This window comes from Lathamus discolor, chromosome 1 (assembly GCF_037157495.1).
Source record: "Lathamus discolor isolate bLatDis1 chromosome 1, bLatDis1.hap1, whole genome shotgun sequence".
NCBI classification, from domain to species: Eukaryota; Metazoa; Chordata; class Aves; order Psittaciformes; family Psittacidae; genus Lathamus; species Lathamus discolor.
In genome coordinates, this window is record NC_088884.1 from 75458928 (window position 1) to 75480544 (window position 21617).

A 21617-nucleotide genomic window follows, 5' to 3' on the forward strand; every position below is an offset into this window, starting at 1 on the left:
AAATTTCTCTGAAGGAATGATTTTTATACTGGTATAAAGCAGGACCATGAATATGTGAAATGGTCTAGCGTTTTAAAAACAAATGCCCACAGTGTGCTTACTTTTTACTCGGAGTTTCATTTCTGGATGGCTTCTGGGTATTTTGACAGAGGTCTCTTGTGACCTTAGATTCCTCTTTGAAATTCGATGTTACTTCCTGTTTCTCTTCATCACCTGAGCTTTCTGACTCCTCTGTGGAGGAATCCTTCTGCTGAAACAAGAGGAAACAGTACCTAGAATGGTCACCATGCATCCTAAATAGAAACATTATCTTAACTTAAGCTAAGTAAAAAGTTTAAAAGCTTCCAGGTCCAACTTTTTTATATATACAGTATTCAGAATGAGTTAGCTTGAATATAGCAGTGAGGGACTGTACATCCCAATTTTGTAACACTGCTGAATACATGATCCAACAATACAGAAAACCACACATTAAACCATGCACAAATCACTGTATTCTCTTTAAAGAGAGCACTGATTATTGTTATCTTTGATATTCAAAGTAGAGGGAAACGTGGAATTATGGTTCCAAGCAGCAACCAGAATTGATGCCTACTACATATAATGGGACACATCCTGTCCCACATAAATGTTTCCGATTCCTTCTCTCACAAAAATAGTAACTTGCAGCAGCAGCATCTCTCTGATGAGTGACAGAAGCTCTCAGGTAAATCCAGAACACAGCAGGAACAGACACACGACAGCTGTTGCCTCTCTTACAGTGGCACAGCCTCTTTTCATGAATGAAAGGGCCTCTCAGCTCCTGCTGAGATTACAGATTGTATACGCAGGAGCTTCTCAAAAGTGGAATAACCATATGTGACTCAATATGCTTTTACATGAAGCAAGGGCTACGATGGATATGCTCAGTCTTGGTAACTCAGACTAATCTATTTTTAACAAGTACAGAGAACGGCACAATTTTTTTTATTTTTTTTTTTTCAAGCCAAGGAATATACATGACATTAAATCAAGTGTTAAAAGTGGAAGATCAGAACACAGAGGAATCATAATCCTTCAAGAGGGACACCACTACCCCTATCATCAAAAATGAAACTGGAATGAATGAAGTGCTCCTATCACCAAGGGATGTTTTTATACAATAGCTTCATTCACAAGAGCAGCTTGTTAATCTTTGACACTCAGAAAAGTGGTACAAATGGGCAATTAAATTATAACTATGACTCAGTGTTAATAAAGCTATTATCTTGTTTTGTTAAGACCTTCTTTGGTGCAATACAAAAACATAAGAAGGATTTACAGGAGCTATTGAGACAGTTAATTTTGGATATATCATTAGAAAAGACAAATTTAAACACGTAGAAAAAGTATTCCATTAGATACTATTAGAAATTAAGAAGGAGAATAATATAAAAAGAACCAAGAGAGTATATAGCATTAATATCAAACATTTAACTCAATGGTGACATCAACCAAAACTGGCTGCATTCCCCTGTGAAGATGAGATGTATCGATTTTGAACACTATTGATTATGTGTCTTAAAAAAGGAAGCCTGCTGAGCCAAAGTTGCTGACAATGCAGTTTAGGAAACCAGAAGCCACATCATGAAGTTTCCTATCACTTATTCCAACATCTAGATAAGGTAATGATAGGAGACAACAAATACTAAAAATAAATTTTGACCACTGTGGAAAAAGTATGAAGACCTCTTGTAAAGTCTTATGATAGGCAGATGATTGAAAGAAAGACCAAAGGATTCACTTTCCAGAAGCACAGAACAAAAGTCTGAAGTAATCATTGCACACTATCAGCACTTTACTGCTAATAAAATTGAAATTAAGTCAGAGCACAATTTTGCAAACAAAAAAAAATCATTAAAAATTCATACAGACACATAAGAAATCTCTAAATACTAAAAGTTGTAATAAAATGCATGGTGTGAATATATATACACATACATACGTGTGTATTTATACTGCATTTAGTTGTAAGGAAATCACTGGAATTTAGACCCTCAAATGGAGGATTCCAACTTATTTCAAGTATTCTAAAACACCCCAATAGGATTTACCCACTTAAGCTTACTTAAGAAACCTGAAGGCCTATAGATTGTTTCCATTTAAACATGGTCTAAAATAAAACCTTGTGGTAGATATTCATAATTCTAATGATGAAATTTAGACTTGTTATGGAAGAAATGAACAGAGCAACTAGGATCTTACTTTTTTCAGACTTTACATATTCCAGAGCAGGGCTCATCCTCTGCCAGCCCTACTTTAACGCCAAAGATCACAAAATATGACTCAAGATATCGTATCTTGTAATTTTTCTCAACATTAGAATAAATGAAGAATAAGGCAGAGCCGTAAGTTTGAGGTATTCTCTTCAACCAGAATTAAATGCTTTGCTGTTGCTCTTTTAAGATAAACTTTGACCAGATGAATTTGGAGTGAGTAAAATTATATTTAACTGCTTTGTTAATTTTTGTGACTTTTTCTAGCTGTACCTGTGTAGTGCAATCAGGCTCAGATTCTTCTGAATCAGAAATATCAGAGTACTCTGAGGATCCATTCCTGAGTTCTGATTTCACACTTTCAAAGAACACTGTGGGGAGAAAAATTGAAACGTAAGACCCAACATTTATTACATATAATATTTAACTATTATTTTGGAAGTAAAGAACTAGAAACATATATATAGTTTTTAACAGTCTGTAAACAAAAGGACTTCCACACACTAGTTCAGTTCACAAGTCAAGTTTGCTTAAAAATCTAGTGACACCCTTACTGTTGACCAAAAAACTCCACAAGTTGACTGACTGGATGAAGCCAGAGGAAGAGAAATCAGGTGCGGCAGGAGCATGTATTTTTTTCTCTCCCACGGAGTACATCCTCCACAGATGCTACCTTGGACAACTCTTGGATTTTTATACAAGCTAGAGGCAGAGAAGTGGCTCTCAGAAAAAAATAATCAGAAGTAATCTCCAATATTACTTTGTCTTTGACTCTCTGAACCTGGAATTTCCTTGTTTAAAATAAAGGCAGTTCTACAGAAACACTAAAACGTGGAAGTCAGAGGATATTAACTGATTTAAAGGTAAAAACTCATTGCATTACTTGCAGTTTTACTTTGCATTACAATTTACTGGCATATTCTGCCTGTTCTGTGCTACTACAGAGCTGCCAATCAGGGTTAAAATGCAGACCTCTTCAAAGATTAAAATATTACTGTGATAATACACAACATACTTGCGTAAGTTTTAATCACAGAAAGACCTGAAGAGAAGAGGAAATACTAACCTTAGACATGCTTTTTGATACCAGTAAGAAAAAGTACTACTCAGAGAATGAGGTGTCAAAATAGACATCAAGAACACGGCATATGACAAAGCAATCAATCAAATCAACCACCTAGTCCACATGGCTTACTTTAAGTGCTGAAAGAGCTCAAACATGAAGTAGCTGAGCAGCTTAAAGAAGCATGTACTTTTAAAAGACAGCGCATGTCCAAAACAACCACGAGTAGGAAACACATCTGTAAGCGTTTGAAATCCAAGGCTGAAGATCAATGGGCTATATGTATACCTGTGTTAAGGCTGCTGGCAGAAAGCTTGATTAAGTACAACTCTGTGAAAGACTACAGCATGCAGTTTAACTAGGAAAAGATTTTTGGAGAAAAGCCAAATAAAATAAATAAATTTATGAATGTGGGTCAAGAAAGTAGTGGATAAAGAAGGCAACATAACCTTTTCATTTTTTTGAAGTAGTTATAGTTTCACATAAAGCTATGCTGAAAGCAAACACAGATCAGACATTAGTTCTGGAATGAAGACCACTGAAGTTAAAACGTTGGTTTGCTTTCAGCATAGTTTTATATGAAACAACATAAAGAGAAAGCAATTCTTCATCAGGCATTAATTATGCAAGTATAAAAGATGTACCTGTAACCCTGCATATACACTGCAATTCCAGTAGGACTTTGTTCCTAATGTAGAACTGCGTCAAAGCTCACAAATAGACATCAAATATATTTCAAGGTATATTATTAATTATTAAAAACTGCATAAGTGGTAATTATTTGTAGAGTCAGAAGTAAGCCAAGAATAAGACAGGTTCTCAGAAGGTGAATAAAATGAACAGTTGGGACCAAAATCTAAAGAAGACTAATTAACCTTAAGATAGCATCAGAAAGAACTGTGAGGAACACAGTAAATAAGCAAGAGCACTGTGTATGAAGTTAAGCTAAATAAAGTAATGCTCAACAGACAACAATGAAACTAATATTCTGAATTACTGTAGCTCAAAAAAAACCTTAAGGGTTTTCTGATGATCACTCAAGCCTTTGGCTCAGTTCAAAATGGCAAACAAGATTCTAGGATAAGCAAAAGCAAGCACGATACAGAAAATACAGTCATATAGCTCTAATGAATTTTCCTTTGGACTATTGCCTCTTTCAGAAAAGTTATGACTCTGCATGCTTTCAGGGACTAGGAGAAGCACTCCAGAAATGGGATGAACGAAAGCAGCTGTTATCTGCAAGATCAAGCTAAGCTACTGTGAATTCAAAATACATCTTAAATTCACCTTTTCTTCATCCACACAAAGTATCATGCTCTATTACGCACAGCACTTATCTTTGTCTCTCTGATAACACTGGGTCACCATTGAGAACCAGGATATTGGCACGACATGCAAAGATATATAGAACTTAATCTGTTTAAAGGCATCTCTCTGTGGACTTTGCCTCTTGGCCTAAGTCCCAGTGAAAACAATGGAAGGTGGTAGCTGTTATAGAAACAGGTAGTTCCTTTTGTGGAATTCTCTGCTGAAGGGTTTCTTTTTTTCCTCTCCCTCTCATTCAGTATCAAATAAAAGCAACAAGAAAATCTACCATTTCTCTGTATGATTTAATCTTTGATTCAAGTGTAAAACTTACTTTAAATTCACTTAATTTAAGTTTACTTAGTTTAATTTTGAAAGCAGAAAAAACACCACATATTCCTAAGCCTTCACTCCACAAGCCATTTGCCTTGTTGGTTCATGAGTACACAAGAGACACCTCTTTCCCATGCAAATTTTTCATTACTGTCCTCTGTGACCTTTAGAAGCAGTCAACAGAGATTAAAAATTGCTTTGTTAATGAAAATAATCAAATATTTTATTCAGGCTGACAATAGATTCAAATGTTGTTACACATTGTTGTATGGGAAACTAAGACAACTGTAAGTCTCTAGAGGAGTCGTATTATCTCTTAAGTGTTGAGCTGTTTCCTAATACATACTCTCCAAGCCCTTGTACACTCTACCGTGAAAGGATGTGACTTTTATAATTAAACAGAGAGCTGAACAGCTACGTCAAGGACCAATTTGTCACTGTCCACAGACAGCACTATTAAAAATAGGCACTGAAAGCAGGCTTTCCATAGTGATACTTTGCTAATTCACTGTGTAATCAGTTCTGCTGAACACATGGCAAAACAGTTTGAGGCTACAGAAAGACCAAAAAAGATGAACTCCTAGTGAAGGAAAATTAAGATGTATTGGAAAGTGGGGTTAAAGTGTTTCACATATAATCTAAATTCTTGCCCAACCTTCCAGATTACTGCAAAGGTTAAAAAAATATAAGATTATATTAATGATAAATTATGTTTGATCACCTGTATGGAATAAACCTATTCACTAGCTAAACATACAAAATTATATGATCAAGTATGTAATCACCAAATGGAGCAGAAAGGTTAAATATTAGATAGTTTTAAAAGTAGCTGCATCTTTTATTCTCCAGTGAATGATGTGATGAATTTTCACACTGAAGTATATTTTGGTCAAAAAAAAATCAGCATTCTTACATTATGAAACAGAACAAAAAGAACAAATGCTCATCCAGAACACCAATTAAATCTCCACTCTGAAAATGATGTACATAGTATTCAAGATGGCACTGACATAAAAAGTGAGTTCTACTTTTCAGCTCTATCCTGTTACCTTCTTCAGTAGACGTATAGTATTTGACAGATGGTTTGTAGTAACTTCTAATACCACTTCTCTGATCTATTAGTTTATCCCCTTTATACTTTGGTAAAATTTCAGTCAGACTTCACGATAGTTTGATCCTTAAGATCATCAAAATGTTCAACTGATAGGACTTAGAGACAAGCTTACTGTTCAGCGGTTTCTGAGCATCTGCATTCCCTTCTCCCTCAAATCCTGAGGGCTGGTCTTCTACCTTAACAGTCATCTTTTTTGATCTCGTCCTGTCATCTTCATCTTCACTATCTGCTGTGTAAAGACTTCGATCTGTAAATGGGCGTCTCTCATCTCTGTCTCACAAGAAAAAATCATGTTATTCTTACAAACCTGAAGAAATTGTTTTCCTTTCATTATTTACAACATGCTCTTGAGATACATGCTCATTTCCTCATTCTGAATTGTACATACTCCTGTTTTACTCCCTGTAAACTGGCATTTCCATAAATATGCGAAGCTTTGCAACGGAGTATTGTTAACGAGAATCACCTTAATTAGATGGATACAAACGATTTCTACTTTGAAGCGCTCCCTCCAGTACAAACCCAACAGAGCAACTGAATGAAATGCTGTAACAAAGGAACATGCAAAGAATCTCTTCCTGTTCACTCCATAGCCGTGGCTCCACTAGGGGACAGCAGACACAACAGACAACACATTCCCTCTGTATTCCTAACACAAATCTTACCGGTAGAAAGGAACTTAGAGTTCCACAAACAGAAATATTATTAACAACAAGCATGCTCCAGACCAGAATAACTAGGAGGAAGTGATCCACAGTCAATCCTTTGTACCTTATTATTCTTCCATTTGACAGCAGAAGGCGAAGATCATTGTCTTTTGTTCGCCATTCAGGTATTGTAGATGATGGCTGAAGTGGCTTGTTAAATCTTCCGTTCAGTTTTGAGCTTGTGGTATCCTAAAGGAGTTAAAGCAACATTGCTTATTATTTTCTACACTTTAAAAAAGCTTCAACTGCCATAAGCAGAACTTTGTTAGTTCAAAGCCATTACATTTGACATATACTCTGAAGCAATCAACAACACACTTAAATGCCAAACCAGGAATGTGTAAACTTTTTTTTTTAATTCTATACTGACATTGAACAATATATTTCTATATTAAGTGACAATAACTAATATTCCTAAATATTTGGTTTTAGCAATGAACTGCAGAGGTTAACTATTCATGATCAATTTTAAGTTCAGCTTCCCATCTTTGGGGCTAAATGAATATCTTGTGTTCATGCCTTATGAAGATCAATATAAGGACCCAAACCGGTATTTCTCCACTATGACAGCCCATCCTGTCCCAGCTAAATTTGCTAGCATTTCTTATTCTCAGAAAGCTCCCAATTTGTATTTTCTCACTCTCTCTCCCTTTTCTGTTGCTGTTTTTTGAAATAAGGTCATCAAACCTGAAAAAAAAGTATTTTGCCAAGAGACTACATTTTGCTCACTCACTACACGATACCTTTGTAATACGACTACAAAGTCCACAGTCCCACAGTGGAGACCAAAGGCAGCCTCAGGCTTATTGGCAGGGAAGCACAGCCATACAGGAAGTAGGAACACGACTGAAAAACAAGGCTAATCAAATTACAGTAGCTGAACTATAAGCAGCAGCTATCTAAAAACACAGATAAGCAGGCTGGCTCAGAGCCTCAAGGATTTGCAAGCTCATTTTCTTCACGTAACTGATTCAGAGTAGCACTTGACAGCTACAGCAGTCCTAATTCTCAGAGAAGCTGTGGCTGCCCCCCACACCTGGCAGTGTTTGAGGCCGTGCTGCACAGGGCTTTGAGCAGTCTGGTATAGTGGAAGGTGTCCCTGCCTGTGGCAGGGGGTTGAAAGCAGATGATTTTTAAGATCCCTTCCAACCTAAACTATGCTATGATTCAAAAACTGTACTGGAAGTAGGCAGTGGATTCAGTGCGCCTTCTGAACCAAAATGTTGAAGGAACCTCAAAACAAACAAAAAAAAAAAAACCCCTAACACCCAAACAAACAAACAAACAAAAAAAAAAAAAAAAAAAAACAAACACACCAACACAAACCAAGAAAACCATACTTATCAAGGAAGACAGAGAAATCCCCATCAGGAAAGCTCAGAAGAAACCAAAAATAAATCTATCCATCTCTCATATGTATTCTTATGCACATTAAAAGCTTTCCCCTTTCAACAGAGATTAAAAATGTACTCCAGTTTTGTTCTTCTTGCACCTACATTAATACTTGCCTCCTCCCACGGTGACATCTCCAGCCTTTTCAGTACCTCCCTAGTGTGGAGTTCCAGGATGTCCAGATTAGAAGGAGTTTTGGTAGCATGGTCTCGCAGTTTCCTCACCCTTCGTCTGGAGTGGTGAGGGTAAGTTGATTCATGCGAAGACCGTGAAGTTGGACACACACCAAGAATTCCCTGAGTTTTAACTAGTTTGCTGTTTTCCTCCTTTAATTAAAAACATATTTCAGAATGGTTTCAGAGAAATAAATTCACATTTTTAAGTGATGCTTCTTATTCATCTACTTAAATGTAAATTACATAAATAAAATTGTTTGACCTTTTAAAGAAGTAATACATATTTCCTAAGGATTTGATGTACAAAGCTTCATATAATCTCCCATAATAATACTGCTTAACAGCAAAAGTTACCACCAAAACATCAGGTTTTACTTGTGAAGGCAGCATAGAGTAGACATGTATTGTACCCAACAGATCACATTTCTCCTTAGTTCTCAGAACTGTTCTTTCCAAATGCAAATGTGAGAATATTTCAAGAATTGATATTCATTAAGGAGTAAGGGTGCAAAACACCAGTATACAGGAGAAATGTACTATGGAATTCCCTGATTTGAATTATTTTCTTGCTACAGGCTTATGTAGGGTTGCCTCTGTTCTTACCTCTACAGAACGAATCACTTTTGAGAGCTCTTTTATGAGATGCCCAGGCCTAATGTTGTCTGGAATTTCAAAGGCATGTTCTGTTACAAGCTGAATGCAAAAGGACAAAGAAAAAAAAATACTTAATTCATTTTTCAGATAAAAGCAGAAGTAATAAGAAATAAACAAATCTACAGTGGGGAAAAAGAAAAAGCCAGATTAATTTCTGATTAATTTCAGTAGTAATGACTGCAAACTGCCAGGTCAGATACACACACACATACTGAAGATTCCAGTCCAAGATTTAGAAAGCAGCAAATGTCTACTATTTTGTAAGTACAGTTTAAGTGTGCCTCAAAACACTTTCAGTTTAAATTAAACAGACAAAACAGCAGTCACACAGGATAACTGGCATGAATTCTGCTACCACTTTAATCAACTATTTTAAATGGAAAAACATCACACAAACACTTTCAGCTACCCATGTTTAAAAAATGAGATTCAGCAGCAGAATTATTGCTGGAAGCAATTTGATACTGTATGTGCATTTCATTGAACCTGGCTTCCTCTCAGTCATTAAAAGGAATGCTCTCTCCTCCATCCCCCCAAAAAGCCAGCATGGAGATGTAACCATGGTATAATGATTCATTTCAGTGTCATTAATTTTACAGGAAAGATTAAATCAGCTGCTATTATTTACCACTGTTCATTCTTTGAATACACCACCTCTACACATTCACACTTGTGAACGCAGCACCTCTGTTACTAAACTCTGTAATTTCTCCAGCAAGCTACCAGTTACTTTAGGACCATTCAGTACTTTCTACTTGAGAGCTTCACGCTCCCAAAAGCCTTCCTGTCCTTGAAGGCCTCAAGAGAAAGTGACTGATGCAATCCTCCAAAACACCAACTTCAACGTTTCCCTGGTTTAAAAATACTGAAACCTTCCTAATGATAAAAACAGAGTTTCTATCAGAAGCACAGTATCTTGCCAGTATCATTTATAGCAATGCTTTGAATAAACCAAGTTTCACTGGCAAGCCCACATGTTTGCTACTATAAAAGGTGTCTATTTCCATCAAACCTTTCTCAAGTTGTGGCAGAGCCATTATAAATAAATAAATAAATCCATACAAGCAACTTAAATACATGAACAAATTCAAATTGATATATAACCTAACAGTCTGACAGAAAGAAAGGATGGGCAGAAAACCAGGGATACCTAACAAAGTCCACATCTGAATATATCATTATTAAATAACTTGGTTTTAGGTTGTCTCTGCATATTGGTTCTTGGAAAAGAAACAAGAAGGCTTTGGAACTGAATTTTCTTGTACTACAGAGAACAGTAGCAACAAATGGCCTAAGTATGTCAGATATAAACTGCAAGTAAAAAAAAACAAACAAAAAACAATGGACAAAAGCTACCACTAGTTCAAGAGCTTCAAGAAATTGTTCTGTGAATGTTGGAAATACACAAAGGTAAAAAACAAAACAGAACAAGGCAAAAACAAAAAAAAAAAACAAAAACTTAAGAGATAAAGACTTTTAAAAGTCCTGGTAGGCAAACGAAGCCACCCATATTTGGAGACTATATCAGTACTCAAAAATGCACACAAAAATAAAGATAAAATAAAAATAATCAAACCCACATCCCTTGCTCCTTACAAAAAAAGGATATTTCACAACAGCTATTAATATCTTTTTTAAAAACACAGTAGAGTTGCCCAAAATAATCTTACTCGTACATGAATCAAACATCTGAAAAATTGCATCTGACGCCTCTTGCTTATGCAAGCTGGAGGGAAGCCAGAGCTAAAATCCAAGAGCTCAGATGACTGAACAGGTCATAATCCTTACTGTGTACACCAACTAAGATGCAGACCAATGACCTCTACCAGAGTAGTCAGAGGATACACACAGGGGTAAAAGCCTTGTTGTACGAGCTGAATTCAAATGAAGTAATGAAAGCTAGAATAATTTTAGAAGCACTCAACCTCTATTATCAGCATCTTATGATTTTTTGGCAGTTTTTAAATGAAGATACCACTGCCCTGCTGAAGATGAGTTTGAAATTCTCCAGCAAAAGGTTTATTCATTAAAATAATTCACATATGTCTTGAAAAGACATACCCAATGATATAAATGTGAAACCTCAAGAGTAGGCTTCTCTTTTGAGGAGTATTCGTCATTTCTTTTTCAGAATCTGAAATCCCCAGCACGAGCAGATCATACAGCAATGTACAAAGCTCCTGTCTGCAGCTGCACACAGCTACAATCCTATCAGGCACATGGCCTACTGCAAAGAAAACATTAGCTCATTTATGAAGCAGCAGCTAGAAAACATGAATGCAAAGTACAAAACACGATAGCTGGTGGACAGCAGGCAACGCTGTAATACAGTGCAGCCTCCGCACAGCTGAAGTGTCTGGTCAGCCAGCAGCTTGGGAATACTCACATTAATAAGCATTTAGAAGGCAGCATGTGCACTTACTTTTTTTTCCCACAGATAAGTAGGAAATACATCTCATTCTAGATGAAGTATTACTCAAACTACTCAATGAGCTACTAGACAGTACACAAATGCCTCAATATTATGCTAACAGCAATTGAGAAGAGACAAACTGCAATCCAATTTCAAATGAAAATAAGGATTTATAAAGGCTATGTTTGACCTCAGTTATGAGCAGTCTGATTACTCAGCTTGCTTATTATCCATGCCATGGATGCAGAGATAGCTTGGATTCACACACAGTTTAACAGCTTAGGCAAAACATCCTGTTTAGCCTACTAGCTAGCTTTGACCCAGAATGGCATAGAGAAAGACAGTGGAGAACCAACTCGGAAGTGTTACAGAGAGCCAGCAAAGGTTCACGTGGAATCATTAACACAACACAGGCTAAACCCCAGTGGATTACACACGGAGCAGCCACCTCTGCACTTGCACCTCATGTCCAGTTCCACAAAGTTCATTATGCTGAATGCAGTATTGTGCAAATATCATACCTGTTGTATAAGGAGTTCTCTTACAAGGAGAACTTGGGGACAGAAAGACCAAACAGATCTTCAAGAGCAACTTCAATTCAGTATAGCCAGGAACAAATGATAACTCATAAGTTCAGTCAGAACAAAACTGCCTGTCAGTGAACAGCACTTCTCAGAAGCACTGGCTCCAAGAGGGCTTATTAGCTCAGGCACATGAAAAACACATGGGGTTAGACCAGATGCAGTGCTGTGTCAAAACAAACAGGCTTTTCTGGAGAGCAGAGCACCAGCAAAGCCACCACAGAGAACATACTAATGATTTTATTATTCAGCCAGTGTTCACCAGCAACAGTATTCAATGAAGTCAAACTCATGTGAATCTAAACTGACTCTTCAGCAAAAGAGGTGTACCTGAAGTGTGCTCTCCAAAGCACTGACATGAATAGAAAATGTTAAATATCAGGGCATTCATTGCCTCTGACTAGGATGAATCAACTACATAAACAGATTTGTTAAAGAAAAAAAACACACTGTATCAGGTTATCATCTAGCATCCTTATCCCATCCTGAGGTGAAGCAACCTTCTATCAGCTACAACACAAAAGCTTATTAACTGGCCTAAAAAAAGACTTTGCTGGCATCATAGAATATAAAGTTATGATGATTCCTCCCCAGAGCAGCAGTACATGCTCTCCATAGAGTCTTTCATTACTCATTAACAGATAAAAACAATCCTCAACTTTAAAAGGGCACAGACCTTCACTTACTTGTAAATCAAAAGAGAGCTTACCAAATTAGCAAACAAAATCACTTATACTTACTTCTTTCTTCATCCATAATTTTAAAGCAGTAAGTAAAGCCTTCACTCCTTGCACTAAATAACTTGGAGGCTGGAAACCATCTTCTCTCAGTTCTAAAAAGGATAGAGATACGTATTTAGAAACACACTAACAGCAAAAACAATAGAAAGATACCTACCTTTCAGCCAATGAAGTTCCCACTATACAACAGCACAAAAAAAAGGAAACATGCAAGCAAAGCATCACATCCTGTACTTGTGTGCATATTGTAACAACAGCAACAAAAGACACCCAACTCTAAAGTGATTCTACATAAAAATCTTCCCTTTTTTAATTTTTCATGAAAATTAAGGATAGTGTACAACATACTAATGGTCAATTAGAACAAAACAGATCTGAAATACAGAACAAGAGAAAACATATTTGAAGAAATCACTTCTATTTCATTCAGAAATATTTTAGTCAAAGGGGACCAGAAGGATGTGGGATGTATCTCCGAATTAGAATTCCTATTGCTTATTCCCATACAGAGAGCAAATGGTTCACACTAGCACACTTCCACTCCCCATTTTTTGTCACCCTTCCAATTATCACAGTTCTCCCTCACACAGTTTACATCATTTTTCCTTCCAAAATCAAAGCAGGAGAGCTATGGTGGGGTGGAAACCACCCTGCTACAGAAGCTGCTCTTAAGAAAGCTGGTGCTCCCAAGTGATTACAACTCCTTCTCAATTTTCTCTTTTCCTTCAGGGCAGAAAAAGAAGGGAAAAGACCAATTTTCCATAAACAGTCAAAAGGAGATTGCAACCTCTCTCCATGTTCCTAGCATACATTTCCACTTGTCAACTGCACATAGACTAACATTAGAACCAGTGGGCTCATTTTATTCCCTTAAAAGAATACACTAGTAAAACACTATTCTGATGGATACTGTATTGGTCTGCTGGCAGAAAAAAAAATTAAGTTCTGTTAGTAAACGGCTGTTCTTCCCTCAGAGATGCCTCCAACTGGGGAAAGAGTGTCAGGCATTGAGCTGCAGTAGAAGTCTTCCTGCCCACTAGCTTACTCAGTTGACAGTTTTGAAGATACAATGCAGCACCACAGGCTGGCATTATTTTTAGCTGCCATAGAAAAGACTGCATGACTTACGAGTAAAGAAAATTAGTGAGTATCAGACAGATGAAGTTACCTATTCTGAAGCCCCAAGAACTATGAAGAAAAACAGTTTAGGCAAAAGCTACCACACTTAAAATATAAAACGCTTCTTGCCAATGAAAGACAAAATCACAATGTTTATGACCCTGTTATCATTTTATAAAAAGAATCAGAAAGATACATTGTGCTGATTTTGCTTACTGACCTGAATTTCACATAAAGTACTGCTAACAACCACGCACTCAACATTTTACAAGTTGGTCACCACCACTACCTTTCACAACCAAACGTGTATCATCCCTTTTTAAGAAAACTATGGATTCTGACCAGCAAACACTTAATTCACATGAGTCTTGATGCCAAACCCAACATAATCTTCACTCTAGCCATGGAAACCTCTATTATTGTTCTTCATGTTAGTTTTATAGATCACAGCATTGTTCTGCAACAAAATACATCCTAATCCATAGACTAAAAATAACAGGAGCATAAACTTCATTCCTAAGCCACAAGTCACAAAAGGTTCCCAAGGTACTCAAGGAGTCATAGGATAAAAAGAGGAGGTGGAAGAAGTAGGGATGGACACAGGACATGACTCATAACTAGCTGGATGACATAGAAACATCTATCCCACTGCTTTTCCAGCAGGAATACAGCTCCTATGTCTTCTGACAAGTTCGCAAAATATATAGGAGTGAGACCAACCAAAGCAAAACAAATGTTCCTTTTTTTTTTTATTCTTTCTAAGCAAGAATTTTCTGCAAGTTTGTTCTATTTGGTAAGATTTCTAAGTTGCTTTAGGCTCATCCAGAAACTTCATATGCTCATTTAGGAAACAAGAGTTGTTCAATGCCTTCATCTGCTGAAAGGAGAATAATTTTCAGTAACTGTGACTATTATCATATTTAAAAAAAAAAAATGATTACATGAGATTCTGCTCCCTTCCAAAGCAGAAGCTGAATTTAGCAGGCGCCTCGCTGAACTAATTTATCTCCTTTGAATTACATGATTTAGAATATGATGTTTATTAAGATTAAATAGAGCAGGCAGAGGGCAAGATATTTGACGAAAAGAAGGTGAAATCAGACAGACACTCTCTCAAGCTGAATTATACACAGGTACAGATACAGGAATTACAGGACTAGAAGAGGAAGTTTGGAAAGGACCAGAAACTGTCAAGAACAAGAGATTGTTGAGACATCTACTGATAAACACTCATATCAATGATTTAACACAGCTCATAAGAATTGATGCATCTTTCCTACAAAGGCCCTCACAGACATCTCTCTTCACTACAAAGGACAACAGGCAGTTTGACTGAAAAGGTCAAAGAAATTGTAGAAGTGTGACAAAATCTCTTCATTCAGCTGCAAAGCCACCAAGAAGAAACCCACAAATATAAATTAGTGGGATCATTTAGAGAGTTCTCTGCTGAAAGAAGGAGGCTATCAAAGGGGACTCGAAAATCTTAAAACTATTACAGAAGCAGCCTGAGTGTAATGGCAAATTAATCCTGTTTGGCTGGTAGCATAACTGCACTGCGCCAAGATCTCAGATACTCAGCCTTGATAACCTAGAGTATTTTCACTGACCAGGTACGTCATCAGCATTGGATGGCAAACACTAATAAAATAGTTCAAAGCTTCCGGCAGCGTGCTACAAAGTGTTAGTTACATACATCGCCAAGCGCACTAAGACTTCTGCACAGCGCAAGTTAGCCTAGAAACCTTTGATCAGCAAAGTAGTTTTCAGAAAGATCATTAGCTAGAAATAAGAACTGCTGGATCTAAAATAATGTGGCTTAAAAATAAAAAAAATAATCAAGTCTGGTTTTCCAGCTTAAAAAGTTTCAAAGTTTCCTCCGTTCACATGGCAGCAGTATGATCTCCGTTATCAGCGAAGAGAAAAAAATCAAAGGAGATACATGCCCATCTTTTGAAGTAAAACAAGGATTACCTTACCTTTCAATGTTTCCAGTAAGTTTTTGGCCACAAACCAACAGATGGCTTCAAAGAAAGGAAATTTGAAAAGATCAGGGGTTTTTAGCCTCTTCTCCATTTCATAACACCTGAATAAGTAGAAATAGTACAAACCATGAACATTTTCTAGTTACCGAATTCATTATTCAACTACGTAATCATTCAAAATGACACAATGTCTAAAATAAAATGACCATAGCTGTGATAAATGAAAGAAGTCAAGTACCATATAGTTAAATCTCAACAAGACCACAGACAAGATTGAACTCTGGTCTCATCCAGGCTCTGACCTTATAAAGTCTGACTGCGGCACTTCCAAGTCGGACTTCAATAAAGCTAGGATACACACCCAATGTGCGATCTTTTAACAGATGGAATCTTATCAGGATTCCACTGTAATAAATAAAAACAGTATGTTTAGAAGACAGCTCCATATCTTGGGCAAAATTTAAATACACAGCTGCCCCCAGAGCAATGCTGACTTGAGTAGGCTCATTTCAACTTCAATGTCACACACCTGGGCTTGCTCGGTTTTGTTTTACTCACACTAATATCCAGAGTAGAGTTTTTTCTTTTATTTGCTTACATTCTTGTATACCCTTCATTTTGATTTTGAAACAAACTTTGGAGAAGTGAAAGAAGAGAATGTGCTTGATACATTCTAACTGAAAATGCCACTACTTACTGTCTGCTTGAGAGCCTGTACCAATCTCATCCTGGTTAAAAGCATGAAGAAAAATATCTATTAAAAGAGTACCCTACTTGCTGAGAAAAAGGTATAGGAAGAGCTGAAACTAACCTGAGCTGCATGCCAATGTTGAGGTTGTGCAAAAAGTTTCCTCCAAAAGCCATACAATCCTGAGACGTGAGCACAGCATGAATCCAGCCTGTAATGAGAGATTCTGAAACTTAATGCATACGTATAAATTATTGTAAGACTGTCTTTAAATACATATATAAGTAAAAAAAACTGTACCTGGGAACAAAGAAAAAAAAAAAAAAAGGCAAAACTTGTATTCCGTGCTATAAGTAAATTTTAATAGAATTTAAATTCCAAGTTTCAGAAATCTAGTGGACCTGTGGTTTTTGGAAACTGTTAAGATTAAGACATTTTTCACTGGAATGCAAGGCTGTGAATTTTTTAAAGTAAAAATTCCCCCCCATTTTTCCCTCCAATCAACAAAAATAAGCAAGTCAGGAGAGTTAAGTTATACTGAACAAAAGATACACTCACAAAATTACCAAATTATATTCCTTTAAATATTTACACATTGCTTACAGTAACTGAGCCGTTTGCTCAACATCAAGTAATCTAGCAATACTGAAGTTTCTCAAATACGAATTCAGACATGGTTCCATAAATTATTCTAAATACAGTCATTCTAATTCCAGTGATACTATGATCAGTTTAAATCCCAGTCTAGGCACTCTTAACTACATAGATTTGTCATGTAGTTGAAATACTGTCCCTATGAACTCTACAATTGAACATGGCAAAGTATGGCAAACATTATGCTACCAATCTAGCTGATTACTACTGGATAATTTCAAGTACACAAAAGAACATACAATATTAGCTTCCTGGTTAAAAATAGCTATTTTAAAAATTTATACTGTGCAGCTTTGATGTAAATAAACTAGAGTTTCTTCTTTTAAGGTTTTTTCTGATTTTGCATGCATACACATGATCTTTTGACAAAAGATGAGTTGGTCATACAGTTGCAGATTACTTAATGGTCTGACAGAGTGTAGCCAAGATGTACAAAGACAGGAAGCTCCTCAACTTGAGTCAATATCAGCACAAATCACAAGCAACTATATACTGCAAGCTACCATTAAATTCATGCCCCAATTCAGTTAGGAACAACTAGTTCCAATTGTTGTGGTATCATATGTAAAAGGACCTGAAACCTAGCAACTACACTGATTAAGCAACATTCTTACTACGAAGCCTTGGAAGGAAGGAAGTTACAGAATGGCATATGAGAGAATGTAGAATGCAATGATGGATGTAACCTGAGGGGTTTTTTTTTTTTAATTACTATTATACATTGTTCAGTTTTACTTCTGTTCCTTGAGAAATGCAGTGCAGTGAAGCTGCATTTTGCATTTGTTAATATGATTTCAGTTTTTCACTCTTATCATCATCACTGCAGTAGATTAATACCTCTGACTCTCCAAGGGAATATATGTGTTTCAATCCTTTAAGCACACATCTCCCCAGACACTGATAAAACTGATAAAGCCTCATCACTGTTACATCAACACCAAGGATTTCTATGGCATGCCGTATCAACCAAATGACTTAATTTTTCTACATTCCTACTTGCTATTTTATGCTGTAGTTTGATCAAGTTCCATATAACAATGCAAGAAAATTTGGTGTAGACCACACAGGGTATCCTGAGTAATATTTAAGTAACTCTCAAGAGCCTCACAGTAGGTGCTATGCATCTACATGCAAGACCAATTTTAAATCGGAAGACTGCTCCAAACATTTCAGTGATTATAACATAATTATGACATCCACTAGCATCAGTGCAAGCTAGAACAGTAAAAGTGATTTTTCAGTAGAGATCAGGGTGGGTTTTTTAAAGCCTTTCATCAGTCTTACAGAATATCCCACTTTTAAACTCCTAATCTTGATACCTACGAGAAGTCATTGGTTCTTATACTATATCATATGAACATGTATGTGTGTATACACGTGCACATGTGACTACACACATTTAACATTTAAAAGTACCATTTTATGTGTATACATGCAAATTCAAGTATACATTAGAAATTATCATTTTGTGATACTTTACTTTTTGGCCACATTATAGTGAGAGCTCAGATTCAGCTGATTACTTGGGAAGTAGTAACTATTTTCAAAGATCTACACACCACAGTGAAGTTCTTCATTCTGTAATTTTGCATGCTTTGTTCACAGATGTATGACTTTACGCTTAAATGAATGGAAAATCAATGTCATCTCTTGCCAAAAATGTACCGTTTTAAAAAAGGTCTGGTGTTCAGGAACGTGAAGTGCATACATAGCTTCTCACCATGTAGTATTTATTCTGCAGAAGCCATGAGCTAGAACAGTGAACACGAAACCTCACAGATAGAGAGATGAGCTATGAGAAAAATGCCTGTCTAGGAAGTCCATGACAGAATAAGGTATTGAACATAATCTTCAAGGCTTATTACAGAAGTACAACCATGCATCATTTTCCTTCTCCATATATTTAAAGCTTCCTCTCCTCAGAAAGGATGGCAGTACCCAGTACAAATCTTTAATAATAAAAAAGGTATTTATATGGATGGACTGGATACATGAAAATATAAAAAGTTAGCTGGCACTCAGTTTGTTAGCAAAGTATGGTTTGATTTACTAGACTTCTAAGTTCGTGGTATTTGGGAGTTTGGGTGGGGTGGAAGTGGTGTGTTTCGTTTGGAGGATTGTTCTGTGGGGATTTTGTAAATAAAAAAGTTACACTGTTTTGGCATTTCTTTTTTCTTAAAAATGCCCTGTAATTTACTAGATACTATTAGGTCATGGCTATAAGAATTGGTAAATAAAATCCAAGAAGACCATACCTATGCCTCATTTTTAAAGACAGCTGCTGAATTTATGAACACTACAGTTTCAAAAACTATATTTACAAATACCCTTTTCTTTTCAATAAAAAGAATTAACACATGAATCCAATTATATATTTTTTCAAGTTTTATTTAGGGACACTTTCATTTTGATTCAGTCTTCACAGGCTCCACCACAGTTTAGATTTCCTGCTGACAGAAAAGAAAACCCCACCCAAAAAAAACACCCATCTTTTTTTAATTCTCTAGCCTACAGCCTAAGTAGTTTATGTGATGTTTTAGTAATAATTTCACCTAGTAGCTCTGACAGTATTCAAAAGCTGCAAAAAGAAAACTGTAATATAAAATTAAGATAAGATTTCAGTCTGGATACCCATCAAATGGTGAACAATGTGTGTCCTATGAATTGGAACTGTTCTCATGATATCAAACTTCAGCGTTCATTTGTTGTCTTATAACTTAGTAATAAGCGTCTTTTCTTTCCCTCACAAATGTTACTACTGTCAGGCAATCTAAAAAGCTAATTACTTGCTTTGAAAATCTGAATTCCTGATTTTTTTATTATTCTCTTGTCCAAAATTTTAGGAGAAACCAAATGTTGACAACACAATCATTTCAGGATACCCTCAATTCCTGGTGACTGAACATGCAAAGTCCTAGAAATAAGGGTAACATCTTACCTGTTGGAACAAATAACGTGTGTCCTTGCTTCACAACACATTTGTAACATTTGTCAACCTTGTCCCCAAAATATACTTCACTCTGGGTGACAGATGAACTCCAAGACTCATACAGAGCCAAATTTTCATCAGTGGGCTTAATCAAATAAAATATCTTCTCACCCTATTAACAGAAAAGCCAAATAAATAAATGCATGACCTCCTGGTGGCATAACTACAACCTCTGTGTATTTCTAATTAAGTAACAGATAGATCTAAATGATAGGTAACTCATGTTTCCACCACAGAACGTCAGAGTTTTCAAGCCTCAGTGTTTTAGAACTGTAACCCACCAAAAGCTGAGTCAATAAAACACTACCCCCAGTTGGTATCTTATGATGTAAAACCAGCAAACAAAACAACCAAGCTTTTAATTGGCATATGAAAGATTCCAGCTTTTATAAACAATTTATGGATCTGCGCAGATATGCCAAATGACAAAAAGTAAGATGAAACCACTTTGTCTCTTCTATGATGGTGGGGTGAAAGTTTGTGAGAAGAATAAACAGTTGAACCCTCAGCAAGTTTGCTGATGACACAAAACTGGGAGGAGTGGCTGACACACCAGAGGACTGTGCTGCCATTCAGCGAGACCTGGACAGGCTGGAGAGTTGGGCGGGGAGAAACTTGATGAAATTTAACAAGGGCAAGTGTAGAGTCTTGCATCTGGGGAAGAACAACCCCATGTACCAGTACAGGTTGGGGGTTGACCTGCTGGAAAGTAGTGAAGGGGAAAGGGACCTGGGGGTCCTGGTGGATAGGAGGATGACCATGAGCCAGCAATGTGCTCTTGTGGCCAAGAAGGCAAATGGCATCTTAGGGTGCATTAGAAAGGGAGTGGTTAGTAGGTCAAGAGAGGTTCTCCTCCCCCTCTACTCAGCCTTGGTGAGGTCGCATCTGGAATATTGCGTCCAGTTCTGGGCCCCTCTGTTCAAGAAGGACAGGGAATTGCTTGAAGGAGTCCAGCGCAGAGCCACAAAGATGATTAAGGGAGTGGAACATCTCCCTTATGAGGAGAGGCTGAGGGAGCTGGGTCTCTTTAGCTTGCAAAAGAGGAGACTGAGGGGTGACCTCATCAATGTTTACAAATATGTGAAGGGTAGGTGTCAGGATGATGGAGCTAGGCTTTTTTCAGTGATATCCAGTGATAGGACAAGGGGCAATGGGTGTAAACTGGAGCATAGGAAGTTCCACGTTAACATCAGGAAGAACTTCTTTACTGTAAGAGTGACAGAGCACTGGAACAGGTTGCCCAGGGGGGTTGTGGAGTCTCCTACACTGGAGATATTCAAGGCCTGCCTGGACAAGTTCCTGTGTGATGTACTGTAGGTTACCCTGCTCTTGCAGGGGGGTTGGACTAGATGATCTTTTTAGGTCCCTTCCAACCCTTGGGATTCTGTGATTCTGTAATATGGCAAGAGTTTTTACCCAATTAATTTCTTCGTACCAAAGCTCCACTATTCACCTACCAGTCTACTAAAATGA

The 21617-nt window shown here is 36.9% G+C and overlaps 1 protein-coding gene across 3 annotated transcripts in view; it reads right to left on the bottom strand.

The window, feature by feature from the left end:
* The window catches only part of KDM7A (lysine demethylase 7A), a 67071-nt gene that overhangs the window by 12376 nt on the left and 33078 nt on the right, over positions 1-21617 (bottom strand). Inside the window, exons 7-16 of one of the 3 annotated variants that reach the window (XM_065681041.1) lie at positions 20094-20256; positions 16625-16712; positions 15808-15914; positions 12713-12804; positions 8928-9017; positions 8265-8474; positions 6821-6945; positions 6162-6319; positions 2508-2605; positions 102-250 (exon numbers count right to left, since the gene is read on the bottom strand). In XM_065681041.1, the coding sequence (XP_065537113.1) occupies positions 102-250; positions 2508-2605; positions 6162-6319; positions 6821-6945; positions 8265-8474; positions 8928-9017; positions 12713-12804; positions 15808-15914; positions 16625-16712; positions 20094-20256 (1280 nt within the window). Of the gene's footprint in view, positions 1-101; positions 251-2507; positions 2606-6161; positions 6320-6820; positions 6946-8252; positions 8475-8927; positions 9018-12712; positions 12805-15807; positions 15915-16624; positions 16713-20093; positions 20257-21617 lie in introns of all 3 variants that reach the window. The other 2 variants (XM_065681035.1, XM_065681025.1) reach the window with 2 other exon arrangements.